The sequence below is a fragment of the Piliocolobus tephrosceles genome, chromosome 1 (genome assembly GCF_002776525.5).
Source record: "Piliocolobus tephrosceles isolate RC106 chromosome 1, ASM277652v3, whole genome shotgun sequence".
In the NCBI taxonomy this organism is placed as follows: Eukaryota; Metazoa; Chordata; class Mammalia; order Primates; family Cercopithecidae; genus Piliocolobus; species Piliocolobus tephrosceles.
Genome location: NC_045434.1, coordinates 12,367,304 through 12,389,780, shown reverse-complemented (window position 1 = coordinate 12,389,780; position 22,477 = coordinate 12,367,304). Strand labels below are relative to the sequence as shown.

Genomic DNA, 22,477 nt, shown 5'->3' with positions numbered 1-22,477 from the left:
TCATTTTTTTTCTCTTCCCACCACCATGTAAGAAGTGCCTTTTGCCTCCTGCCATGATTCTGAGGCCTCCCCAGCCATGTGGAATTGTAAGTCCAATTAAACCTCTTTTTCTTCCCAGTCTTGGGTATGTCTTTACCAGCAGTGTGAAAATGGACTAATACGGTAAATTGGTACCAGGAGTGGGGTGTTGCTGAAAAGATACCCAAAAATGTGAAGTAACTTTGGAACTGGGTAACAGACAGAGATTGCAACAGTTAGAGGACTCAGAAGAGGACAGGAAAGTGTGGGAAAGTTTGGAACTTCCTGGAGAATTGTTGAATGACTTTGCCCAAAATGCTGATAGCGATATGGTCAATAAAATCCAGGCTGAGGTAGTCTCAGATAGAGATGAGGAACTTGTTGGGAACTGGAGCAAAGGTGACTCTTGTTATATTTTAGCAAAGAGATTGGTGGCATTTTACCCTTGCCCTAGAGATTTGTGGAACTTTGAACTTCAGAGAGGTGATTTAGGGTATCTGGCAGAAGAAATTTCTAAGCAACAAAACATTTAAGAGGTGACTTTAGTACTCTTAAAGGCATTCAGTTTTAAAAGGGAAACAGAGCATAAAAATTCAGAAAATTTGCAGCCTGACTATACAATAGAAAGGAAAACCCCATTTTCTGAGAAGAAATTCAAGCAGGCTACAGAAATGTGTATAAATAGCAAAGAGCCTAATATTAATCCTCAAGACCATGGGGAAAATATCCCCAGGCTATGTCAGAGACCTTCACGGCAGCCCCTCCCATCATAGGCCCTGAGTCCCAGGAGAAAAAAGGGGTTTTGTGGGCCGGGCCCAGGGTCCCCATGCTGTGTGCAGCCTAGGGACTTCGTGCCCTGTGTCCCAGCTGCTCCAGCCATGGCTGAAAGGGGCCAATGTAGAGCTTAGGCTGTGGCTTCAGAGGGTGGAAGCCCCAAACCTGGGCAGCTTCCATGTGGTATTGAGCCTGCAGGTGCACAGAAGTCAAGAACTGAGGTTTGGGAACCTCCGCCTAGATTTAAGAAGATGTATGGAAATGCCTGGATGCCCAGGCAAAAGTTTGCTGTGGGGGTGGGGCCCTCGTGGAGAACCTCTGCTAGGGCAGTGCAGAAGGGAAATGTGGGGTCAGAACTCCCACACAGAGTCCCTACTGGGGCACTGCCTAGTGGAGCTGTGAGAAGAGGGTCACTGTCCTCCAGACCTCAGAATGGTATATCCACCGACAGCTTACACCGTGCACCTGGAAAAGCCACAGACACTCAACACCAGCCCATGAAAGCAGCCGGGAGGGAGGCTTTACACTGCAAAGTCATGGGTGGAACTGCCCAAGACCCTGGGAACCTACCTCTTGCATCACCGTGACCTGGATGTGAGACTTGGAGTCAAAGGAGATCATTTTGTAGCTTTAAAATTTGACTGACTTGCTGGATTTCAGACTTGCATGGGCCCTGTAACCACTTTGTTTTGGCCAATTTTTCCCCCTTGGAATAGCTGTATTTACCCAATGCTTGTACCTCCATTGTATCTAGGAAGTAACTAGCTTGCTTTTGATTTTACAGGCTCATAGGCAGAAGGGACTTGCCTTATCTCAGATGAAACTTTAGACTGTGGACTTCTAGGTTAATGCTGAAATGAGTTAAGACTTTGGGGGACTGTTGGGAAGGCACGATTGGTTTTGAAATGTGAGGACATGAGATGTGGAGGGGCCAGGGATGGAATGATATGATTTGACTGTGTCCCCATCCAAATCTCAACTTGAACTGTATCTCCCAGAATTCCCATGTGTTGTGGGAGGGACCTGGGGGGAGGTAATTGAATCATGGGGACCAGTCTTTCCTGCGCTATTCTCGTGATAGTGAATAAGTCTCAGGAGATCTGATGGGATTATCAGGGGTTTCCGCTTTTGCTTCCTTCTCATTTTTTTCTCTTGCCACTGCCATGTAAGAAATGCCTTTTGCCACCACCTGTGATTTTGAGGCTTCCCTAGCCATGTGGAATTGTAAGTCCAATTAAACCTCTTTTTCTTCCAAGTCTCGCATATGTCTTCATCAGCAGCATGAAAACAGACTAATACATCTCCTCATACTTCCCATGCCTCCACACTTTTCACGCCTCCTCACACCTCCCATACTGCCTCACACTTCCCACACCTCCCATATCTCCACACACTTTTTATACCTCCTCCCATCTCTTCCCAGCTCCTGCACCTCCCCATGCATTCCCACACCTCTCATACCTCCTCACACCTCCCATGCCTCCTCACACTTTTCAATACCTCCTCACACCAACCATGCCTCTCCACACCTCCCCATGCCTCCCCACGTTTCTCACACTTCCCACACCTCCTCACACCACTGGTGCTTATTACTGACATGTCTGTCTGCCTGTGTATTTCTCTGGGACAGGCCCAGCTTCTCCTTCTTTTTTACAATTCTTGGGTCCAACCCAGTGTCTGGTGCAGACTCAATGCTGAGTATCAGTTGACTTGACTTGAACACCGGCAGTCAGAAAGCCAGGATTATGTGAATTTTCATCTGGCCTCATTTGTTCCTTAGCCTCTCATAGGGGTCACATCTCCCTCTTTTTCATTCTCGTACATCTGGGGACACTGAGCAGGGAGTGCCCACTCTGTCAAAGCACCAGAGAGTATGACAACAGAATTCATATCTGCTTCCCCACAGGAGCCATCGCCCCTCCCAGCCGAGTTCCTGCCAAGGTCAGTGGGAGCCAGTGTAGACTGGCAGAGATGAGCAGCTGGATATGAGAGCCCGGCCAGTCAGAGAGCCAGGGTGAGCCAGGAGGTTTAGCTCAAGTTCCGGACACCCATCAGTCTTTAGCACAGTCTCTCAGAACACAGGGGAATGGATGGGAGAGTTTAGATTTTTGTTTTTGAAAACTTGGTTTATGCCCTTTAATTAACGAGGGCAAAAGTTGTACTGAAATTATATGTGTGTGTGTGCTGATATATAGATAATGTAAGTGCATATATGTATTATTTCAGTTTCACATGCCAGGAGTTCAAATACAACTTTAAGGAACTTAAGTTTAGGGATTAACTTGAAGGATTAAGGAAGTTTCTAAGCACAGCTTGAATAGTGCCCAGATGAATTCAAGAGAGAGAGAGAGAGAGAGAGAGATAGATACATAGATGGATGGATGGATGGAGTTTCGCTCTTGTTGCCCAGGCTGGAGTGCAATGGTGTGATCTCAGCTCACTGCAACCTCCGCCTCCCGGGTTCAGGCAATTCTCCTGCTTCAGCCTCCCAAGTAGCTGGGATTCCAGGCATCTGCCACCACACCTGGCTAATTTTTATAGTTTTAGTGGAGATGGGGTTTCACCATGTTGGCCAGGTTGGTCTTGAACTCCTGACCTCTGGTGATCCACCTGCCTCAGTCGTGCTGGGATTACAGGTGTGAGCCACTGCACCCAGCCCGAATTCAAGATATATTGCCACAAATTATAAGAAGTGGATAGAGTTTTTCAAAATCATGGTCAAGGCTTTTATTTTGATGTTGTTAGCACTGTGGCTTTGAGCTTGGGAGGATCAAAATGACAGATTTAACATCGGATTGTGCCTTGATATGCTGATGACTTTTTCCCTTCAGGCAGGGAGGTGGATCTAGTGATGAAATGAGTGAGGGTTTGTGAATTATCCGCGTCTTGGCTGGCGTAAGTCATCCTTCCCTTTCAGGGCTGGAATGGTGAACTCCAGGGCCCTTTTGTACTCAGTGCATTGCTTGATCTGTGTTCATGTTCGTGGGATAAAGGCTGGGGAGCATCTTAAAGTTGCTGCTGCTTCTCCTTTGTTGTTGTTACTGTTATCATTACTCTTATTAAGGCTGCTGTGAACCTTCTGTTCATACTTGGTTCCATAGTGTAGTGCTTCCCAAACTCTATTCCCGGGAACACGCATTAGGAAGGCTGTAATTGGTCAAATAAATTTGGAAAACCACTGTCTACCGTATGTTTCTCTTGAAGATTGACAATGTATCTGCCTTTGAAAGGCTCTGAGAATTCCTGCAGGGGGAGAAAGTTTTCCTAGCAGTTTCTAAACTTGTTTGATCACATGACATTTATTTTCAGTAATATTTCTTACCAATTTCCAGTTCTGCTGGGACAGCTTGAGGAGGCCTGCCTCAGAATAAATTCTTACAAGTGGAATTGTTGGGGCAAAGCATATGAACATTTATATATGGTGGCCCGGAGCGCTGCAATATAGCCACTTTATGTGTTGGATAAGAGTAATCTAGGAGCATGGAACTGAGTTCACTACCACTCAGTAAACCCCACTAAGTGGGCAAAATATCAAAACAGATATTTATATTGAACGGGTCAAACACTTTTTAAAAAATTCTGTAGTTTCTTCTTCTCACTTTGGCATTTGTGAAGAAGCCTCAGTTATTAAAAGCAAGATCCCGCCGGGCGCAGTGGCTCAAGCCCGTAATCCCAGCACTTTGGGAGGCCGAGGCGGGTGGATCACGAGGTCAGGAGATCGAGACCATCCTGGCCTACATGGTGAAACCCCGTCTCTACTAAAAAATACAAAAAACTAGCCGGGCGAGATGGCGGGGGCCTGTAGTCCCAGCTACTCGGGAGGTTGAGGCAGGAGAATGGTGTAAACCTGGGAGGCGGAGCTTGCAGTGAGCCAAGATCTGGCCACTGCACTCCAGCCTGGGAGACAGAGCGAGACTCCATCTCAAAAAAAAAAAAAAAAAAAAAGAAGCAAGATCCCTCAGGACTGTTTAACAGAAGGGCATTGTTCTACGTTACATGAAATCGGTAGCATATTTTGTAATGGAACTTTGGAGTCATGTATTCATCTATTTCTTGTTTCTAAGAGAGGTTGTTTGGTAACATGTCCTTTAATGGGTATCAGAGAAATACCAAAGGTGATGTGTCTTGACTAAAATCCCGTGGGGGGTTGTCAGATAAAGTGGAACCAGGACTTCTTTAAAGGAGGGTCACTGTACTGAGCCATCTGTTGCGCCATTACCAGAGAAAAATATTTTAATATATATATGGTGTAAACCCCTACCTCTTACCTATTCCCAAAAAGGATTTATGACAAAAAGAAAACTCACAGCAGAACCAAATAATTCTTCTAGAAGGTTGGAAGGCTCACCTGTGAAGCTCGGAGGAGGTTATAAAAGGGAAGAGGTGCTTACTTAAAAGTCTTTAGGAATGGCCGGGCACAGTGGCTCACGCCTGTAATCCCAGCACTTTGGGAGGCCGAGATGGGTGGAGCACTTGAGGTCAGGTGTGAGCCACCGTGCCTGGCCATCATAAGATCATTATCTTACGTTTTTTTTTTTAAGAGCTGAGGCCTCACACTATGTTGGCGAGGGTGGTCCCGAACTCCTGGGCACAAGCGATCCTCCCACTTCAGCCACCTCCCTGAGAAGCAGCGGAGAGTGGATGTGACTGGGAGATTCACAAGGGAGAGGAGGACCAGGCGGGTATGCACGTTGAGCACTGGGGTCAGGAGCTTCAGGGGGCTGTGGGAGGAAAGGCCCCGAGGCTGAGGGTGGGTTTAGGAACTCCATGGAGAGCAGTTTGCTTGCAAGTGGGGAATCTGAGTCTTCTTTCCCCACCCCAGCTTCATTGAGGTATAATTGACAAAGATGGAATATATTCAAAGTATACACTGTGATGTTTTGATAATACATATGCATGAGGAATGATTCCCACAGTCAAGCTAGTTAATAACATATCCATTACCTTACATAGTTGCCCACCCTTGTTTTGTGGTGAGAACACTTAAGATCTCTCTTAGCAAACTTCAAGTATACAATACATTGTTACAGACTATAGTCCCCACGCTGTAGAACTCGCCAGGACTCACTCAGCATGGCTGGAGGACACTACGCTAAGTGAAAGAAGCCAGGCACAGAAAGACAAATAGATCCCACTTATATGTGGAATCTAAACAGGTTAGAACTCGTAGAAACAGAGAGTACAGTGGTGGTTGCCAGGGGCTGGGGGATGAGGGGCTGTGGCGGGAGAATGGAGAGATGTTGGTCAAAGAATCCAGACTTGCTGGAATGGGGGTCTTTAGATGGTGGACAGATTGTTTCTGAAAAGCTATCCTCTCTCCTCCAGTCTTCCACACCCTTTCTGTCTTCTCCCAGTACTGTACTGCACCCCTGTTAAATACCAGGGATCCATGTGCTCATGTATAATTGCTCCACAGGCTACCCCAGTCCCCCGAGAACCCCCCCCCCCCCCCCCCCGCCCACTGAGATCCCCGTGAGCCTGGGCCCCTGCTTGAATCTCCAGCACATGCTGTAGCAGTAGCAGCCTCTCTGTCTGGGGAGTGGAAGTGTGCGTGGACACCTACTTTCTGCCTCCTCTTCACCTTCTCGAAGGCTCTGCCAGGCTCTTTGCCATCCAGTGTGTGTGGGCAATTCAGCAATTGTGAATACTTAGAAAAGAGCTTGAGAAATGCTAGTCTGCAACATTTCTCTTTTAGAAAACAGTCCAGTTTGATACTTCTATAGTCCAGAGATGTTTTGTTATTTTAAATGTACTGCAATGTTTGAGGCCTGGGTAGGCAGACACTTACTAATTTGGTGCCAGCAAAAATGCTAATAAAGAGAGTGGACTGCTTATCTTAAATAAGAATCTTAAGGCCGGGTGTGGTGGCTCATGCCTGTAATCCCAACACTTTGGGAGGCTGAGGCTGGTGGATCACCAGAGGTCAGGAGGTCGATACCAGCCAGGCCAACATGGTGAAATCCCATCTCTACTAAAAATACAAAAATTAACTGGGTGTGATGACACCTGTAATCCCAGCTACTTGGGAGGCTGAGGCAGGAGAATCACTTGAACCCAGGAGGCAGAGGTTGCAGTGAGCCGAAATGGTGCCATTGCACTCCAGCTTGGGCAATGAGAGTGAAATTCCATCTCAAAAAAAAAAAAAAAAAATCTTAAGAGAAATACTTGGCCATGGTAGAGTAGTAATACATTTACTTTTGTTTTCTTTTTTTTAACCATGTTCAAATTCCTTTACTGTTAAAACTGTATGTGCAACATAAAAAATGTTTGGCATAACAAACGTGGATGTTTCAATTACAAAATACGTGCCCCAGCGCCGGGGGATGCAGGGGCAGAGGAATTCCCAGTGATGGTATCAGTCTGGTTCTGTCAACCTGCCATGTCTTTCTGTCGTTGCAGGTGATTTTCAAAGCCAAGTCAAAATATTCTCCAGAATTACTCAAATACCGGTAAGTACCACGGGGTATCTCTTTCTGTGGTAGAAGGGGAAAGTGCCGACATGTGAGTCTCATCTCTCCATCAGGGTTTGCACACATCACTGCTCTGTGAGCCGCCGGAAGCAGTCCTGCCTGCTGGCTGGCTGCCCACAAGCATCGTTTGAATTGCCGGTGACAGTCAGGTCATGGAATCATGACTTCATGAACCATGGGGGCTTGCATCATACTCACCAGTTCAGAAACAAGAGCCTGGTGCCTTTCCTAACAGGAGGAAATGGATGGGAATAAAATAGGTGTATGTTGCCTCTAAACCTTTCTAAGAAGTAAGAGCCTCAGCAGAAGGAAATAGGGTTCTTTGAAGATGCGGTGCTTTGCCAGGTGCTCTGCCAGGTGCTCTGCCAGGTGCTCCCCGTTCCCTATCCTGCCCCTCCCATGCTCCCACTGCAGGTGCAGGTGCAGCTGCAGGTGCAGCTGCAGCTGTGGAAGGGCCTTGCCCCTGCAGCCTACCACCTGGTGGCCTTACGCGCCTTGTCTCAGCTGCTGGTAGGCTCTGGCTTCTTGTTTTCCAGAACTTCAGAGCCCACTGAACCCTAAGTTGCTACACAGCTACTTGCAGGGTATCCATCCACATCCAGAAATACCGTTCTGACCGTTCAGTGCTCAGTTAGGCACCACGAGGAAGAATGTATTATAGTTGAGAAGTGGACACTCTATTTGTAAAGATGGCTTAACACAAAGGCTTGCAGAATCAGGCAAAGCAGGATATGCAGCATGCCAAAAGCATGGACTCCGGGAGGCATGGACATTTTGTGGAAGAAGAGAGGCTTGTGCCGGAGTGTAATCTGGAAGGGAACCTCTTAAGTTATGTGAGGAGGGGCATCTGCATTTTCCTATGTAGGGTTCATAGCTCTCCCCAGATTTTCAAAGAGGCCTATGACTTTCCTAAGGCCAAGAACCAGTGGCTTAAAGAATAGTCAGGTTTGGCCGGGCACAGAGGCTCATGTCTGTAATCCCAGCACTCTGGGAGGCCGAGGCGGGAGGATCACTTGAGGTCAGGAGTTCGAGACCAGCCTGGCCAACACAGTGAAACCCTGTCTCTACTAAAAATACGAAAACTATCTGGGTGAGGTAGCGCACATCTGTTGTCTCAGCTACTTAGGAGGCTGAGGTGGGAGAATCATTTGAGCTCAGAAGGCAGAGGTTTCAGTGAGCCAAGATTGTACCACTGTGCTCCAGCCTGGGCAAGAGAGTGAGAATCCGTCTCAAAAAGAAAAAAAAGAAAAAGAATGGTCAGGTTTGACTGGGGTTGGGGGAGGAGAACAGGCCTCTGGAAGAGGCGAGGGGGCGCAGCGTGAGTCCAGGGGTTCTGGCGTCTCTGCCCAGGAGAACTCCTCTGCCTCCGGCAAACATTTCTGAAAAGGTGACTCTGGGCATCGCCTCCTTGGGTCAAAATGAAAAATTATTTTATAATTTTTAAAAATATGTTAAATTGTATACATATTTTATTTAAATATGTATCATCTAAAAATACGTAAAGACTTTTTACTTAAAATTCTGAAGGTGTAATAGTTTAATCCTGAGTTTATATCTAAGGAAACCAGTTCAGAAAGTTTCTCTGAAGTTCAGAAAGTTCTGTGAAGGTGCCTGGGCCAAGATATGAGCCCCAAGACTCACCGTCCTGGGCTTTGTTTTGTTTTTCACCTGATCTTGCTGTCTCCCTTCACTGCTTTGCACGTGGCTCAGTTCACGTCTCTGCCAGACTCAGGTGGAACCTCAGCGTCCGCTATGAAATGATGTTGGTCCCAAGGAGAGCAATTTAAAGTGCAGGTTGAGTGTCCCTAATCTGAAATGCTTGGGACCAAAAGTATTTCAGATTTCAGATTGGATTTTGAAATATCTGCATATACAGGCTGGGCACAGTGGCTCACTCCTGTAATCCTAGCACTTTGGGAGGCTGAAGAGGGTGGATCATTTGAGGTCAGAAGTTTGAGACCAGTCTGACCAACATGGTGAAACCCCGTTTCTACTAAAAATACAAAAATTAGCTGGGTGTGGTGGCAGGCGCCTATAATCCCAGCTACCCAGGAGGCTGAGATGGGAGAATCGCTTAAGCCTAAGGTGTGGAGGTTGCAGTGTGTGGAGATCACGCCACTGCACTCCAGCCTGGGCAACAGAGCAGACTCTGTCTCAAAAAAAAAAAAAAAAAAAAGGAAAAAGAAATATTTGTGTATACATAATGAGAGATGAGGGGATTGGATGGGATACAAGTCTAACACGAAATATATTTATGTTTCAGATATACCTTATACACATCTCCTGAAGGCAATTTTATACAATATTTTTAATAATTCAGCATAAAACAGTTTTAACTGTGTTTTGACTGCAATCCATCACATAAAGTCCAGTGTGGAATTCTCCAATTGTAGCATCATGTTGATTGATGCTCAGAAAGTTTCAGATTTTGGAGCATTTCAGATTTTGAATTTTCAGGTTAGGGATGTTCAAGCTATGTAAAGTACAAGTAGACAGTTCCCTCTCTTCTCCAGTAACAAAATAGTAGCCTTGCCTCTGCATCTGTAGTCTTTGCCCTGCATGCATGCCCCCAACCAGAAATGTACATCAAAGCATGAGTGAAGATGGGTGTGGAGAACATTCTGTCTGATTAGACCATGGAACTGATTTTATCTTGGAAGCAGTTGAGGCTAGGGTAATTAAATGTCTTCTAGAGGTGAAATATGAAAGCACTGGTCAGAAGGGAAATTGTTTAAAAACTTTCAACCTCTGAGCACAAGGATTCGAGTCTTCAGGTGAGAAGATATGTGCATGGTGCAGTCCTCGCTTGATCCTTGAGCCAAAGTGTACCTCAAAGACAGGCTGTGCTGACAGTTATGGCTGCATTTTATTGGGAAGGGATTTGCAGAAATGAAGGGAGAAGATGGGGAGAAATATAGTTGGATCCAGATGTTAAAAATGAGATGTTTGGGACCTGGCATGGTGGCTCACGCCTGTAATCCCAGCACTTTGGGAGGCCGAGGTGGGCAGATCACCTGAGGTCAGGAGTTCAAGACCATCCTGGCTAACATGGTGAAATCCTGTCCCTACTAAAAATACAAAAATTAGCCAGGCGTGGTGGTACACGCCTGTAATCCCAGCTACTTGGGAGGCTGAGGCAGGAGAATCACTTGAACCCAGGAAGTCGAGGTTACAGTGAGCTGAGATTGCGCCATTGCACACCAGCCTGGGCAACAAGAACAAAAACGCCATCTCAAAAAAAAAAAAAAGTGAGATGTTTGGGCCAGCGAAGTTGGAGAGTTCCTTGAAACAGGAGGGTGAGGTTTCAATGGGAGATGCCTGTTAACCCAGTCCTAGTGATTTTGTTGCCAAATGTAAAGAAATACTGGGAGTTATTCCTGTGTAGGTACATCTTTAGTCTCATCTATAGAATTCCTCAGTTCTCTTAAACCAGATGCCACTAGAGACATTTCAGGCCACAGTCTCTCCCTTGAGATGCTTTGGTATGTTGGCTTCTAAATAAATTGGCTTCTCTAATTTAATCATGACTCGCTTGAAATAAAATATGAGCCATTAGTCTAGAACTAGTTGAAACTTTCCACTCTAATCTATTCTTGTAGTAATTCACTGGTTTTGAAGATAATTTATATTCAGCTCAGCCAAGAACCACTTTATTTTTCACTTAAAATCTCCTCTGCCGTCCCACATCTGCTAGCTCAGTTTTGCTGGAGTGGAAGGCAATTTGATTCAGGCTTTCTCTTTCTCAGTCTATGTATTTTAATTTATTTGGTTTAAGAAATGTGAACATTTGGCATGGGAGTGCTCAAGAACACGTTGATTTTAAACATTTTCCACTGTTTGCCCTCTAGCTTTGTGATTTTTTAAATAAGTAAAAAATATAGTGAGCCAGGTTTTCCTTTTTTTTTTTTATTTTAAAAAAAAAAGAGACAAGGTCTCAACCAGGCTGGAGTGCAGTGGCAGTGGTGCAATCATAGCTCACTACAGCCTTAATCTCCTGGGCTCAAGCGATCCTCCTGCCTCAACTTCCTGAGTAGCTGGGAATACATGTGCATGTCACCACATCCAGCTATTAAAAAAAAAAAAAAAATTTGTAGAGACAGAGTCTTGCTATGTTGCCCAGGCTGGTCTTGAACTCCTAGACTCAAGCGACTCTCCCTCCTCGGCTTCCCAGAGTGCTGGGATTACAGGTACATGCCACCACGCCTGGCCTGCTTTTCCCTTTCTTTTAGTGAAAAAGCAGTGGCTTATGTTTGTAATCCCAGCGCTTTGGAGGCTGAGGTGGGGGAGCATCTCTTGAACCCTGGAGTTCAAGACCAGCCGTGACAACAGAGCAAGATCCCATCACTACCAAAAAAAAAAAAAATCCAGCTGGGCGTGGTGGTGCGCGTCTGTATTCCCTGCTACTCAGAATGCCGAGGTGACAGACTCGCTTGAGCCTAGGAGATTGAAGCTGCAGTGAGCTGTGATTGCACCACTGCTCTCTAGCCCGGTGACAGAGCAAGACCTCACCCCAAAAAAAAAAAGAAAGGGAGGGAAGGAAAGAAAAAGGGAGGGAGGGAAAGAGAGAGAAAGAAAGGAAGGGAGGGAGGGGAACAGAAAGAAGAAGGAAGGAGGGAGGGAGGGAGGGAAGAAGGAAGGAAGAAAGCAATGGTATTGGGAGATACATTTAAAGCATGCTTTACAGCCCCTTGCTTCTGTCCCCTCCCAGTGGGAGGTGGTCAGGCGCTGCTGTGTTGGCTGCCTTGAAGACTCGCCTCACGCCTGCATCTGCTGACCAGCAGCACTGATCCTTCTGGTCCTACAAGCAAAGTGGTCTTCCCAGATGCGGGGTCACACTGATTGTTTTATTTCTTTGGGTCATTTCTGTCATCACGCCAAGATGAGCTATTTATCCTGGCCCTATGGTTTAGGTTAAAAATAAGTAGTTTTGGGGGCAATGTACAAAACTCTATTTCTGTGAAAACATACTTTTTTGATACAGTTATTCTGGCCCCCTTTTAAAACTCTCTCACTACACCTCCAGGTCGCTCCCTTTCTACCACAGCTGCAGGCATAGAGGGAAAAAAACTTGTTTTGCAAGATGGTTTTGCATTATAAAAGTGGTAACAAGCGTATTAGGAAAAAATTATGAAATAGAAAAAGATAGACATTTTGTGAAAAGCAAGCAGGCAAGTCCACTGAACTTTCCTTCCTCCCAACATAAACCCCCCTCCAGCCCTAAGGAAATACAATGATGTATTCCACTGTAGGTTTTTATGCAGATTTCCCAAGACAAAATGGATGTCTGTATTGCATTTCCAATTTTGCATCCTGACTTTTTAACTTGATGTTAGATCACACATATTTTTTCCATATTGTTTCAAATCTCCCAACACAGCCTCCTTTCTTAAGATAATAACAGGCTTTTGTTTAGTAGACTAAACAAAGCCTCCTAAAGCCTCAGAGAATAGGATTTGATACATAAAAATCAAGGGGGGAGGAAGGTTCCAGGCAGAAAAATCAGCTTGCAGAAAGACGGGAGGTGGAGACACCCGGACATGTTTAAAACATGGAGTTGACCGGGCGTGGTGGCTCACGCCTGTAATCCCAGCACTTTGGGAGGCCGAGGCGGGCGGATCACGAGGTCAGAAGATCGAGACCATTCTGACTACCACGGTGAAACCCCATCTCTACTGAAAATACAAAAAATTAGCCGGGTGAGGTGGCGGGCGCCTGTAGTCCCAGCTACTCGGGAGGCTGAGGCAGGAGAATGGCGTGAACCCGGGAGGCGGAGCTTGCAGTGAGCTGAGATCCGGCCACTGCACTGCAGCCTGGGTGACAGAGCCGGAGTTGACCAGCTTGATTAGCATGTAGCCTGTCCGTAGATTGAGCTGCCTCTTGAGTGCTTGGGTCTGGAAGATGCGGGGTGGGGCCTTAGGGCAAAGGTGAATTAGGAAACTACATTAGTTCTGGTCAGAGGCATGAGACAGTGTGTGGGGCTGGCACAGCAGGCATGGATAGAGTGGGAATGAAGAATCTACTGACCTTGACAATGGATTACATAGGGGGTGGATGGAATCAAAGAAGCACATTACAGTTAAAGAGTCTATGAAAAGCTATGGCACCTTTAACAGAAATAGGAATAGTTAGAGGCGTGTTAGAAGAGGGACAGTGGGGCTGGGTGTGGTGGCACGTGCTTGTAGTCCTGGCTACTGAGGAAGCTTAAGTGGGAGAATCGCTTGAGCCCGGGAGTTCAGGGTTGCAGTGGGCTAGGATTGCATCACTGCACTCCAGTCTGGGTGACAGAGCAAGACCCCAACTCAATAAAAAAGGACATTCGGAATTGAGTTTGGGACATGCTGGCTTGAGGGGGCAGGGCCTCCGAATGGCAGGCTGTTAGGGACATGAGTCTGGAACTCAGATCAGAGGCGTGGCTTGAGATAAAAGATGTCAAAGATTTTTGGTAACTCCCAAGTGGCCCTGCCTTTGTCTCTCTCCACAGCCCCTTTGGCCCATTCTCCCCTCCCCTGATTCCCCCATCACTACGAGAACATGGGGCAGAGCACGTGAAAACCTGTAAGCCAGACGCTGCCCTCAAAGCTCCACAGGCATGATTTCCCTGGCCTACTCCATGGCCCCAAGAGACTGACATGGAACACCTCCAGCTCTAGAGAGGAGGAAGCAGCGGGGCTTGCTTGGTTAGGCGACTGGCTCAAGGTCTCATGCAAATTTCAGTTTCCTGATTCTGACCTACACCCAGGGCTTTACAACAGGTTCCACAGGAGGAGAAGAAGCACTCCCACGTTGAATGCAGTGTTCCATAGTGCAAGGTGATCCTGACCGTGGAAACATGAGAACATGAAGCAAAGAGTGCGTCATAGAATTGAAAGATAGGGCACTTAGTGGGAGCCCGACATGGCATTTTGAGGCTGGGGATGTGGGAGGGTGGGGCTGCCCCTCTCATGCCCACAGTCTGGTGGGGAAGAGGTTGGAGGTGTGGAAGGAACAGCAGGGCCTGTGACATGAATGAGGGGACATGCTGGCTTGAGGGGGACATGCTGGCTCAATGAGGGGACTGGCTCAGCGATCAGGGCCTAGAAAAGAATCTGTCCATGGCAAATCAGTAATGTCTGTTTGAAAAGCTCTGAGTGCATCATGACATGTGAGGTCGAATCCCCAAGACTTCACAGTGCTCCCCATCATCACACAGCTCTTGGGGGGTGGGGGGTGCTTTCCCATCCCACTGCAGCCATGCTGGGGTGGCGGCTCCCCTCCTGCATGGCCGACTTGCTCATCTGTCTGATGCAAGTATTTTATCGCTCCTCCAGGGCACACACGTTCCTTACTGTGGCACCTTCCTGCCCCGCCGAGCTCTTGGAGGCCCGGGCCACCTCGTCTTCATCCCACTCTCTCAGCACGGGCCTGAGGAGCAGCCAGCCCCCAGCACAGGGCTGTGCAGCGAGAAGCCTGCAGTCCTTTCCGCCTCCCCAGAAAGTTGTTTAATTCCCCTGTGACGGGTCGTTTCCCCACTAGCCAGGGGAAGACGTAGCAGCTGATGTGCTGGAGCATTCATAGGAAATAAAAGGGCAGCTCTTGAGAGCTGATGTCATGCTTTTTGGACTGACTCCTTCCCTCCCTCTTAAACCTTCTTCATGGAGACCCTGCCACCTACAGCGTGGATGGAGAGTGGAAATGGAGAGTCTCATTTTCCATGGGACTTTCTGTCTAAGGAGACGCAGGCATTGATCAGATGGTCGCCCGTCTGTTTTGTTATAAACTGTGATAAGTCTGTGAAGTTAAAATACAGGGGACCAGGAGAGCAGATGTCAGAGAAACCTGACTGCCTGTGTACCCATGGTGTGTGTGCATGTGTGGAGGTACAGGGAGGGTCGGGGTGCGTTTGCTGCAGTGCTGTTTGAGCTAAGATCTAGAGGATGAGCGGGAGCCGGGTAGACAAAGTTCTTTGGTAGAACTGGGTTCTGAAAGTCATGTGAGAGATTTTGCCAGTGGGTAGTACATTATTAATTACAAGACATAAAATGCCATTCAGATTAGCCTGAGTAAGTGGGGGTTGTTATGTCACACTGGAATCTGAAGGCAGGAAATAAAACTGCAGCTGGGCATGGACCTGGGTGGGCTGGAACCAAGGTCTCTGGCCCATACCCCCTGCTCCTCTCTGTCTCTTTTTCTCTGTCTGCCTCTTTCTCTTCTACCCCCGCCTCTCCCTACCCCCTCCCTCTCCGTACCCCCTCCCTCTCCCTACCCCCTCCCTCTCCCTACCCCCTCCCTCATCATCAGTGGCATGTCTAGATCTGGGACTAGAATCCCAGTTTCCATGTTTGGGTTTTCCCATAGATTTTACACAGGTCACTTAGGAAATGTGTAGCTCTGAGAAACTACAGGTTAAAAATGGCCAACGAAGTCGAGTTTTGTGTTTCTGTGGCGTGTTTTTTTTTTTTTTTTTTTTTTGAGATTGAGTCTCACTGTGTCACTCAGGCTAGAGTGCAGTGACGCGATATCGGCTCACTGCAAGCTCCACCTCCCGGTTCAAGTGATTCTCCTGCCTTAGCCTCCTGAGTAGCTGGGATTACAAGTGCGTGCCACCACGCCCAGCTAATTTTTGCATTTTTAGTAGAGATGGGGTTTCACCATGTTGGCCAGGCTGGTCTTGAACTCCTGACCTCAAGCAATCCGCCCACCTCGGCCTCCCAAAGTACTGGGATTACAGGCGTGAGCCACCGCGCCCGGCCTGTGGCAGATTTTTAATCACATTAGCGAGTGCTCTCTGGACTCCGTGTCAATAATGACTTTTGGGGGTAAAATGCGTTATACAAATTCATGATCTCATCTAATCCCCACGAAAGACCTATAAATAAGGTAGGTATTATGTAGTCTTATTTTCAAGCGATGGAACCAGGGCTCAGAGAGGTTGCATTTGGCCTAATTCTGACAATGTGGAGTTGTCAGAATGCCTGTAAAACCCCGTCTCCAGCCGTGCTCTCCACTCTTCGCTGTGAGTAGGGAGCGCTCCGTGAGTGTCCACGCCAGCCAACGTGTGTGAGCTCTCAGTCCTCACAACATCCCACAGATAGGGGAAGTGGGGTTCAGAGAGGTAAAGGACCATCCAGAGCCACAATTTGGGGTCAGTTTGTAATTTGAATCTGGGAACGTCTACTGCCAAAGTCCAAGCTCTTTTTTTTTTTTTGAGATGGAGTCTTGTTCTGTCCCCCAGGCTGGAGTGCAGTGAGGCGATCTCGGCTCACTGCAAAGCTCCGCCTCCCGGGTTCACGCTGTTCTCCTGCCTCAGCCTCCCAAGTAGCTGGGACTAGAGGCGCCCGCCACCTCGCCCAGCTATTTTTTTATATTTTTAGTAGAGACAGGGTTTCACCGTGTTAGCCAGGATGGTCTTGATCTCCTGACCTCGTGATCCGCCTGCCTCGGCCTCCCAAAGTGCTGGGATTACAGGCGGGAGCCACCGCACCCGGCCGTCCAAGCTCTTAAATGTAACCTGTGTCTGCTTCTAGCAGTTCACCAAAACACATCACAGTTTCCTTCTAGATCGACCTGAGATGTGCAGTTGACAAGTTTCTCTCATGCTTTCCAGGTTGCCCCTCTACCTGGCCTCCCTCTTCATCAGCCTTGTTTTCCTGTTGGTGAATTTAACCTGTGCTGTGCTGGTAAAGACGGGAAATTGGGAGAGGAAGGTTATTGTCTCCGTGCGAGTGGCCATTAATGACACGCTGTTCGTGCTGTGTGCCGTCTCTCTCTCCATCTGTCTCTACAAAATCTCTAAGATGTCCTTAGCCAACATTTACTTGGAGTCCAAGGTAGGTGGAAATGTGGTCAAGATCCCTCCCATGAAATGTGTTCTAAAAATAGTTTCCTGGTTTGCAAAAGTGCATTTTGATGAATTTTAGACTTGATTTTGCCTTGACTTTCTCTGTTTTATTGTGTCCCACACAGGGGCTACTCAAGGCTTTTTTTTTTTGAGATAGAGTCTCACTCTGTTGGCCAGGCTGGAGTGCTGTGGTGTGGTCTTGGCTCACTGCAAGCTCCGCCTACTGGGTTCACACCATTCTCCTGCCTCAGCCTCCCGAGTAGCTGGGACTACAGGCACCTGCCACCACGCTGGCTAATTTTTTGTATTTTTAGTAGAGACGGGGTTTCACCGTGTTAGCCCAGATGGTCTTGATCTCCTGACCTCGTGAGCTCACCCCTGTGGCACACAAGCTAACAAAGCACTACTGGCAAAAGAAAAAGTATCTCAGATTTAGTTAATGACTGACTGTCTAATAACAGTACTCAAAAGTTGGTTTTAGTTTTTTGGTCATGTTAACTATCTGTTTTGAGCCAGGGGTCTTTTAACTGTCTTTGGAAATTGATAGCTTCATAACATGGGGCACAAATCACTGATGTCCACAGAATTCCAAGCCCAAAGTCACATGAGGGCTCCTGTATTCCCAGCCTCCAAGACTCTGGACAGAGCTGTCCTGAGCTCTGCCCCAGCCATTGTCCCTCTGAGATTGTTTACTTGCCTCCTTGAGCCAGAGGCCCTGGCCCGGGCTCACCTGCTGCGTGTAGAAGCCAAGAAGATCCTCTTGGAGCTGAGCAGCAGCCATTAGAGATTTAGCAAAGAAGCCATCTGACTTTCTTGCTCGTACACTCTAGGCCTCGAGAAAATGGTGCATATTTTAACCCTGTTAAAGGCATCTCCAAACCAAGTCCCAGGGTCCTTATGAAGATACTTGAAATTGTAGGAAGAAGGAGTGTGAAAAGGACTCTGATGGAAGACCCAACGAGACCACAGTGCCCCGAGATCCCAAAGGGCTGGTACCAGACTGATACCAGGCAGGGGCTGGGGAAGGGGCTGGTGTCTTGGACCTGGAGTGGCCCATACCTCCTGCTCCCTCTTTTCCAGGGCTCCTCCGTGTGTCAAGTGACTGCCATCGGTGTCACCGTAATACTGCTTTACACCTCTCGGGCCTGCTACAACCTGTTCATCCTGTCATTTTCTCAGAACAAGAGCGTCCATTCCTTTGATTACGACTGGTACAATGTATCAGACCAGGTCAGTGGGGGCACTTAGGAGGTGTCACCTGACCAGGGACCACAGTTGACCCTTGGTATCCTCGAGGCACTGGTTCCAGGACTCCAGAAAATACCAAAATCTCAATGCTCAAGTCCCTGATATAAAATGGTGTAGTATCTGCATGCAGCCTACACACATCCTTCTGTATGCTTTAGTCTCTAGATGACTTACAATACCAAATACAACACAAATGCTATGTAAACAGTTGTTTTACTACATTGTTTGAAAATGTCTATTTTTAATTGTTATTAGTATTTGTTATTTTCAAATATTTTTGATCCGTGGTTGGTTGAGTCTGCAGATGTGGAACCCGCCGATATGGAGGGCCGACTGTATTTGCATTTCAGTGGTTCACATGGCAGAGAAGTGCAGGCTCCTTGTTTCTGCTGGTGAATGACTGAGTGACCTTGAGAGGTCACTTCCCTGTGTGGCATCTGAACTCATCTGTCAGATGGGATCACAGCACCTGCTTCTTTCCCTTTCACATGTCTTTTGAGAAAAGCAGGAGATTACATATATGTGTGTATGTATCCACATACATGTGTACACACATGCTTTTCACTCCATTCTACCTCTTAGGGCTCATGTTAAGCCGTACTTAATTTTTGTTTTTGTTTTTGTTTTGTTTTTTTTGAGACCGAGTTTTGCTCTTGTTGCCCAGGCTGGAGTGCAATGGTGCGACCTCAGCTCACTGCAACCTCTGCCTCCCAGGTTCAAGCGATTCTCCTGCCTCAGCCTCCCAAGTAGCTGGGATTACAGGCGCCCGCCACCACGCCCAGCTAATTTTTGTGTTTTTAGTAGAGATGGGGTTTCACCATGTTGGCCAGGCTGGTCTCGAACTCCTGACCTCAGGTGATCCACCCGCCTCGGTCTCCCAAAGTGCTGGGATTACAGGCGTAAGCCACCGCGCCAGCCAGTACTTAATTTTTTTTTTTTTTAACATGCTTCCATATAAATGTAAGATGGTATTATTAAAGGGTGACATTTGCAAAGATTAAGCAAATTGTATGCAGATTTCAGAAAATACATAGGACTGTGAAGTTATGAGAATGTTTTTTTGTCATCATCCTCCTCAGGGAGAGAATGATTTTTAATAGAGTATGTACACGGCATTTGAGAAAATCTAGACAAAAGTGACTGAGGATATTAAAGTTTTAAAAAAGCTCATGGCACTAGTTGCTGCAGTATGATACTCTTTCTAAAAATGCATTCTATACATGTATAAGTTACGAGTCATAAAGCAAATGAACAAAGGTAGTGAAATGTCATCTGCCATCCACGCTCACAAAAGCTCAAAACAACAATGAGAATGAACCACCATTCACTCATTTGACAAACAGCATTTTTTTTTTTCTTATTATCTTGGGCACTGAGAAAAATGCCAGGGATACAAAACCAGACAGACTCATTCCCTGCCCTTTGGGAGCTTTATGGTCCACTAAGGAAAAGAGACACACAGATTAGCCATTAACAGTAAAGAAATGTAACTTCCCTATTATAAATGTATTAGATTGATTTGCAAAGGTTCCTTAGCTTTTCCTGGAAAAGTATTGAATACCTAACCATCTATAAATGTGCTTCTAACATCTCAACAGTGCTCAAACCCTCAGCTGCATTTAGATAGTGGAAGAAAGAATAAAATGATCATAATAAGCTACACCTGTGAGGACAAGGTAAAATTGTGTTATAATTAGAAAGGATTAAAACCACATCTCTGAACCCAAACCAATACGACAAACACAGAATGGCAGAAAGCTGGGCAAGGCACTGCTAAGGGTGTGCACTATTTTGAGGAAATCAAGTGTATGAAAATCTAAACTTTAAACAATGATTAATTAGAGACAAGCATAATACACAAAGGATTTGATTTTGTATTGTAGTAAAATATACATAACATTTTAATATTTGCTATTTTAACCTTTTTTTTTTTTTTTTTTTTTTTTTTTTTGAGATGGAGTCTCTCTCTGTCACCAGGCTGGAGTGCAGCGGCACAATCTCAGCTCACTGCAGCCTCCACCTCCCGGGTTCAAATGATTCTTCTGCCTCAGCCTCCTGAGTAGCTGGGAATACAGGCGAGTGCCACCACGCCTGGCTAATTTTTTTGTATTTTTAGTGGAGATGGGCTTTCACTGTATTGGCCAGGCTGGTCTTGAACTCCTGACCTCGTGATCCGCCCACCTCGGCCTCCCAAAGTGCTGGGATTACAGGCATGAGCCGCCATTGCCTGGCCCGATTTTAACCATTTTTAAGTATACAGTTCACTGGCATTAAGTACATTTAGTGTTGTGCAGCCATCATCACCATCCATCTCTAGAATTTTCTCATCTTCCTAAACTGAAACTCTGTATCCATTAAACAACAAAGATTTGGTTTTAACAAAATTACTTCAGTTTTTCTTTCAATTAAGAATGCATGGGTGCTCTGCCTATAAATTCTTTATATGGAGGAGTAGCCATTCTTTATTTCTGTACTTTCCTCATTTTGCTTTCACTTAAAAGCAACAAAATTTATGGGTGGGTACAGTAGTCTGTAATCCTGGCATTTGGGAGGATCACTTGAGGCCAGAAGTTTGAGACCTCATCTCTACAAAAAATAAAAAATTAAAATTAAAAAATTAGCCAGGCATGTTGGTGCACACCTGTAGTCCTAGCTGCTTGGGAGGATCACTTGAGCCCAGGAGCTGAAGGCTGTGGTGAGCTGTGATCACACCACTGCACTCTAGCCTGGGTGATGGAGCAAGACCCTGTCTCAAAACAAACAAACAAACAATATATATATATATATATATATAAAATTTATAATGGCAATAGATTTAAAATATGACAATCTTTAAAATTCTTCTATTTTTATGGGATATTTATGGTTATCTAGATGTGTGTTGCCACCAAAATAATCTAGGAGCAAGCAAAACAAATGACCACAGTTGTATGCCTTATTTGTGCAGAATCAAAAAAGAACACATGATTGAGATGTGATGTAGAGGAAGTAGGAGAGGGATGTTTCTGAAAGTAGCCTGAGTAGTTTTGGTCACCATGCTTTAAGTATGATGTTACAGAGAAGGCAAAACGGTTAAGTATAGGTGTTTTGGGCCTTTTAAGGTACATTCTTTCTTTGAAACAATGGCCTTTCTGATATGGTTGCCCAAACCCAACCATGCACTTTCCTCACGAACCTTCTGTCTGTTCTGAAGAGAGAACACTGCTCCACCAGGCTCTCTGGCCATCTCACTGAGCCGCACACCAAACACCTTAGGCTCTGAGGATTGTTTTTCTAGACAAGCTAGCCTACAGTAGGTTTTAAAGGGTAAACAACAGGATATGGTTTATGTGCAGAAAAGTTTGAGAGTTGACCTCTTTATCCTAGGGATGAGACTAAGGGATGATAGTTATATGCTGCTCTCAAGAATTTAGGAGGAGGCAGCATAACCTTCTCACTATTCAATTGTTGAAGAAAATCAGCTTAGATTTAAGTGAGAGTGTGAATTTGGACTTAAGAGTTTTGGGGGCATGAAGTATTAAAACATCATAGGTTAGAAGTTTCTGTCTGAATATTTTGAAGAAGATAATCATTCATCCCATATGGTTTAAATAATCCCTGTGTGAGATCTAGACCATTACTATTATCTGGTTTCAATGTGCATATTTTAGGAGAATGTACTATACTATATTTTAATACTTTAAATAGAAATATTAACATAGTATATTCTATAGTACATTCTAAAATATAGGGGAATGAATTGTACTATAGTATTAGAATTATTCTCTGTTCATGTTAGAAGGAATCAAATTGATTTCCTCTTGCCTTGGTCTAATGACTCTCCCTCTCTCTTTCTAACAGGCAGATTTGAAGAATCAGCTGGGAGATGCTGGATACGTATTATTTGGAGTGGTGCTATTTGTTTGGGAACTCTTACCTACCACCTTAGTAGTTTATTTCTTCCGAGTTAGAAATCCTACAAAGGACCTTGTAAGTAAACCATTTTATATTTGTAAGAAAATATCTCCTGATTGTGGTCATGAAACCTGCTATTAGAACTTTGTCTTCACTTTTCACTAGAGAAGAGGGCCTCTTCCACTCTGTGGTGGTATGAAAAGTTTCCTTGACTATTTTATTGAGACATTCATTTCCCTTATTTTTTGAGGGAAAA

The 22,477-nt window shown here is 45.9% G+C and overlaps 1 protein-coding gene across 1 annotated transcript in view; it reads left to right on the top strand.

Moving 5' to 3' along the window:
- GPR137B (G protein-coupled receptor 137B) overlaps positions 1-22,477 on the top strand; it is a 69,079-nt gene that overhangs the window by 20,587 nt on the left and 26,015 nt on the right. The window contains exons 2-5 of the mRNA XM_023216205.1: positions 7,192-7,241; positions 16,846-17,068; positions 18,160-18,309; positions 22,168-22,296. Coding sequence (XP_023071973.1) covers positions 7,192-7,241; positions 16,846-17,068; positions 18,160-18,309; positions 22,168-22,296 — 552 coding nt within the window. The remainder of the gene's footprint in view (positions 1-7,191; positions 7,242-16,845; positions 17,069-18,159; positions 18,310-22,167; positions 22,297-22,477) is intronic.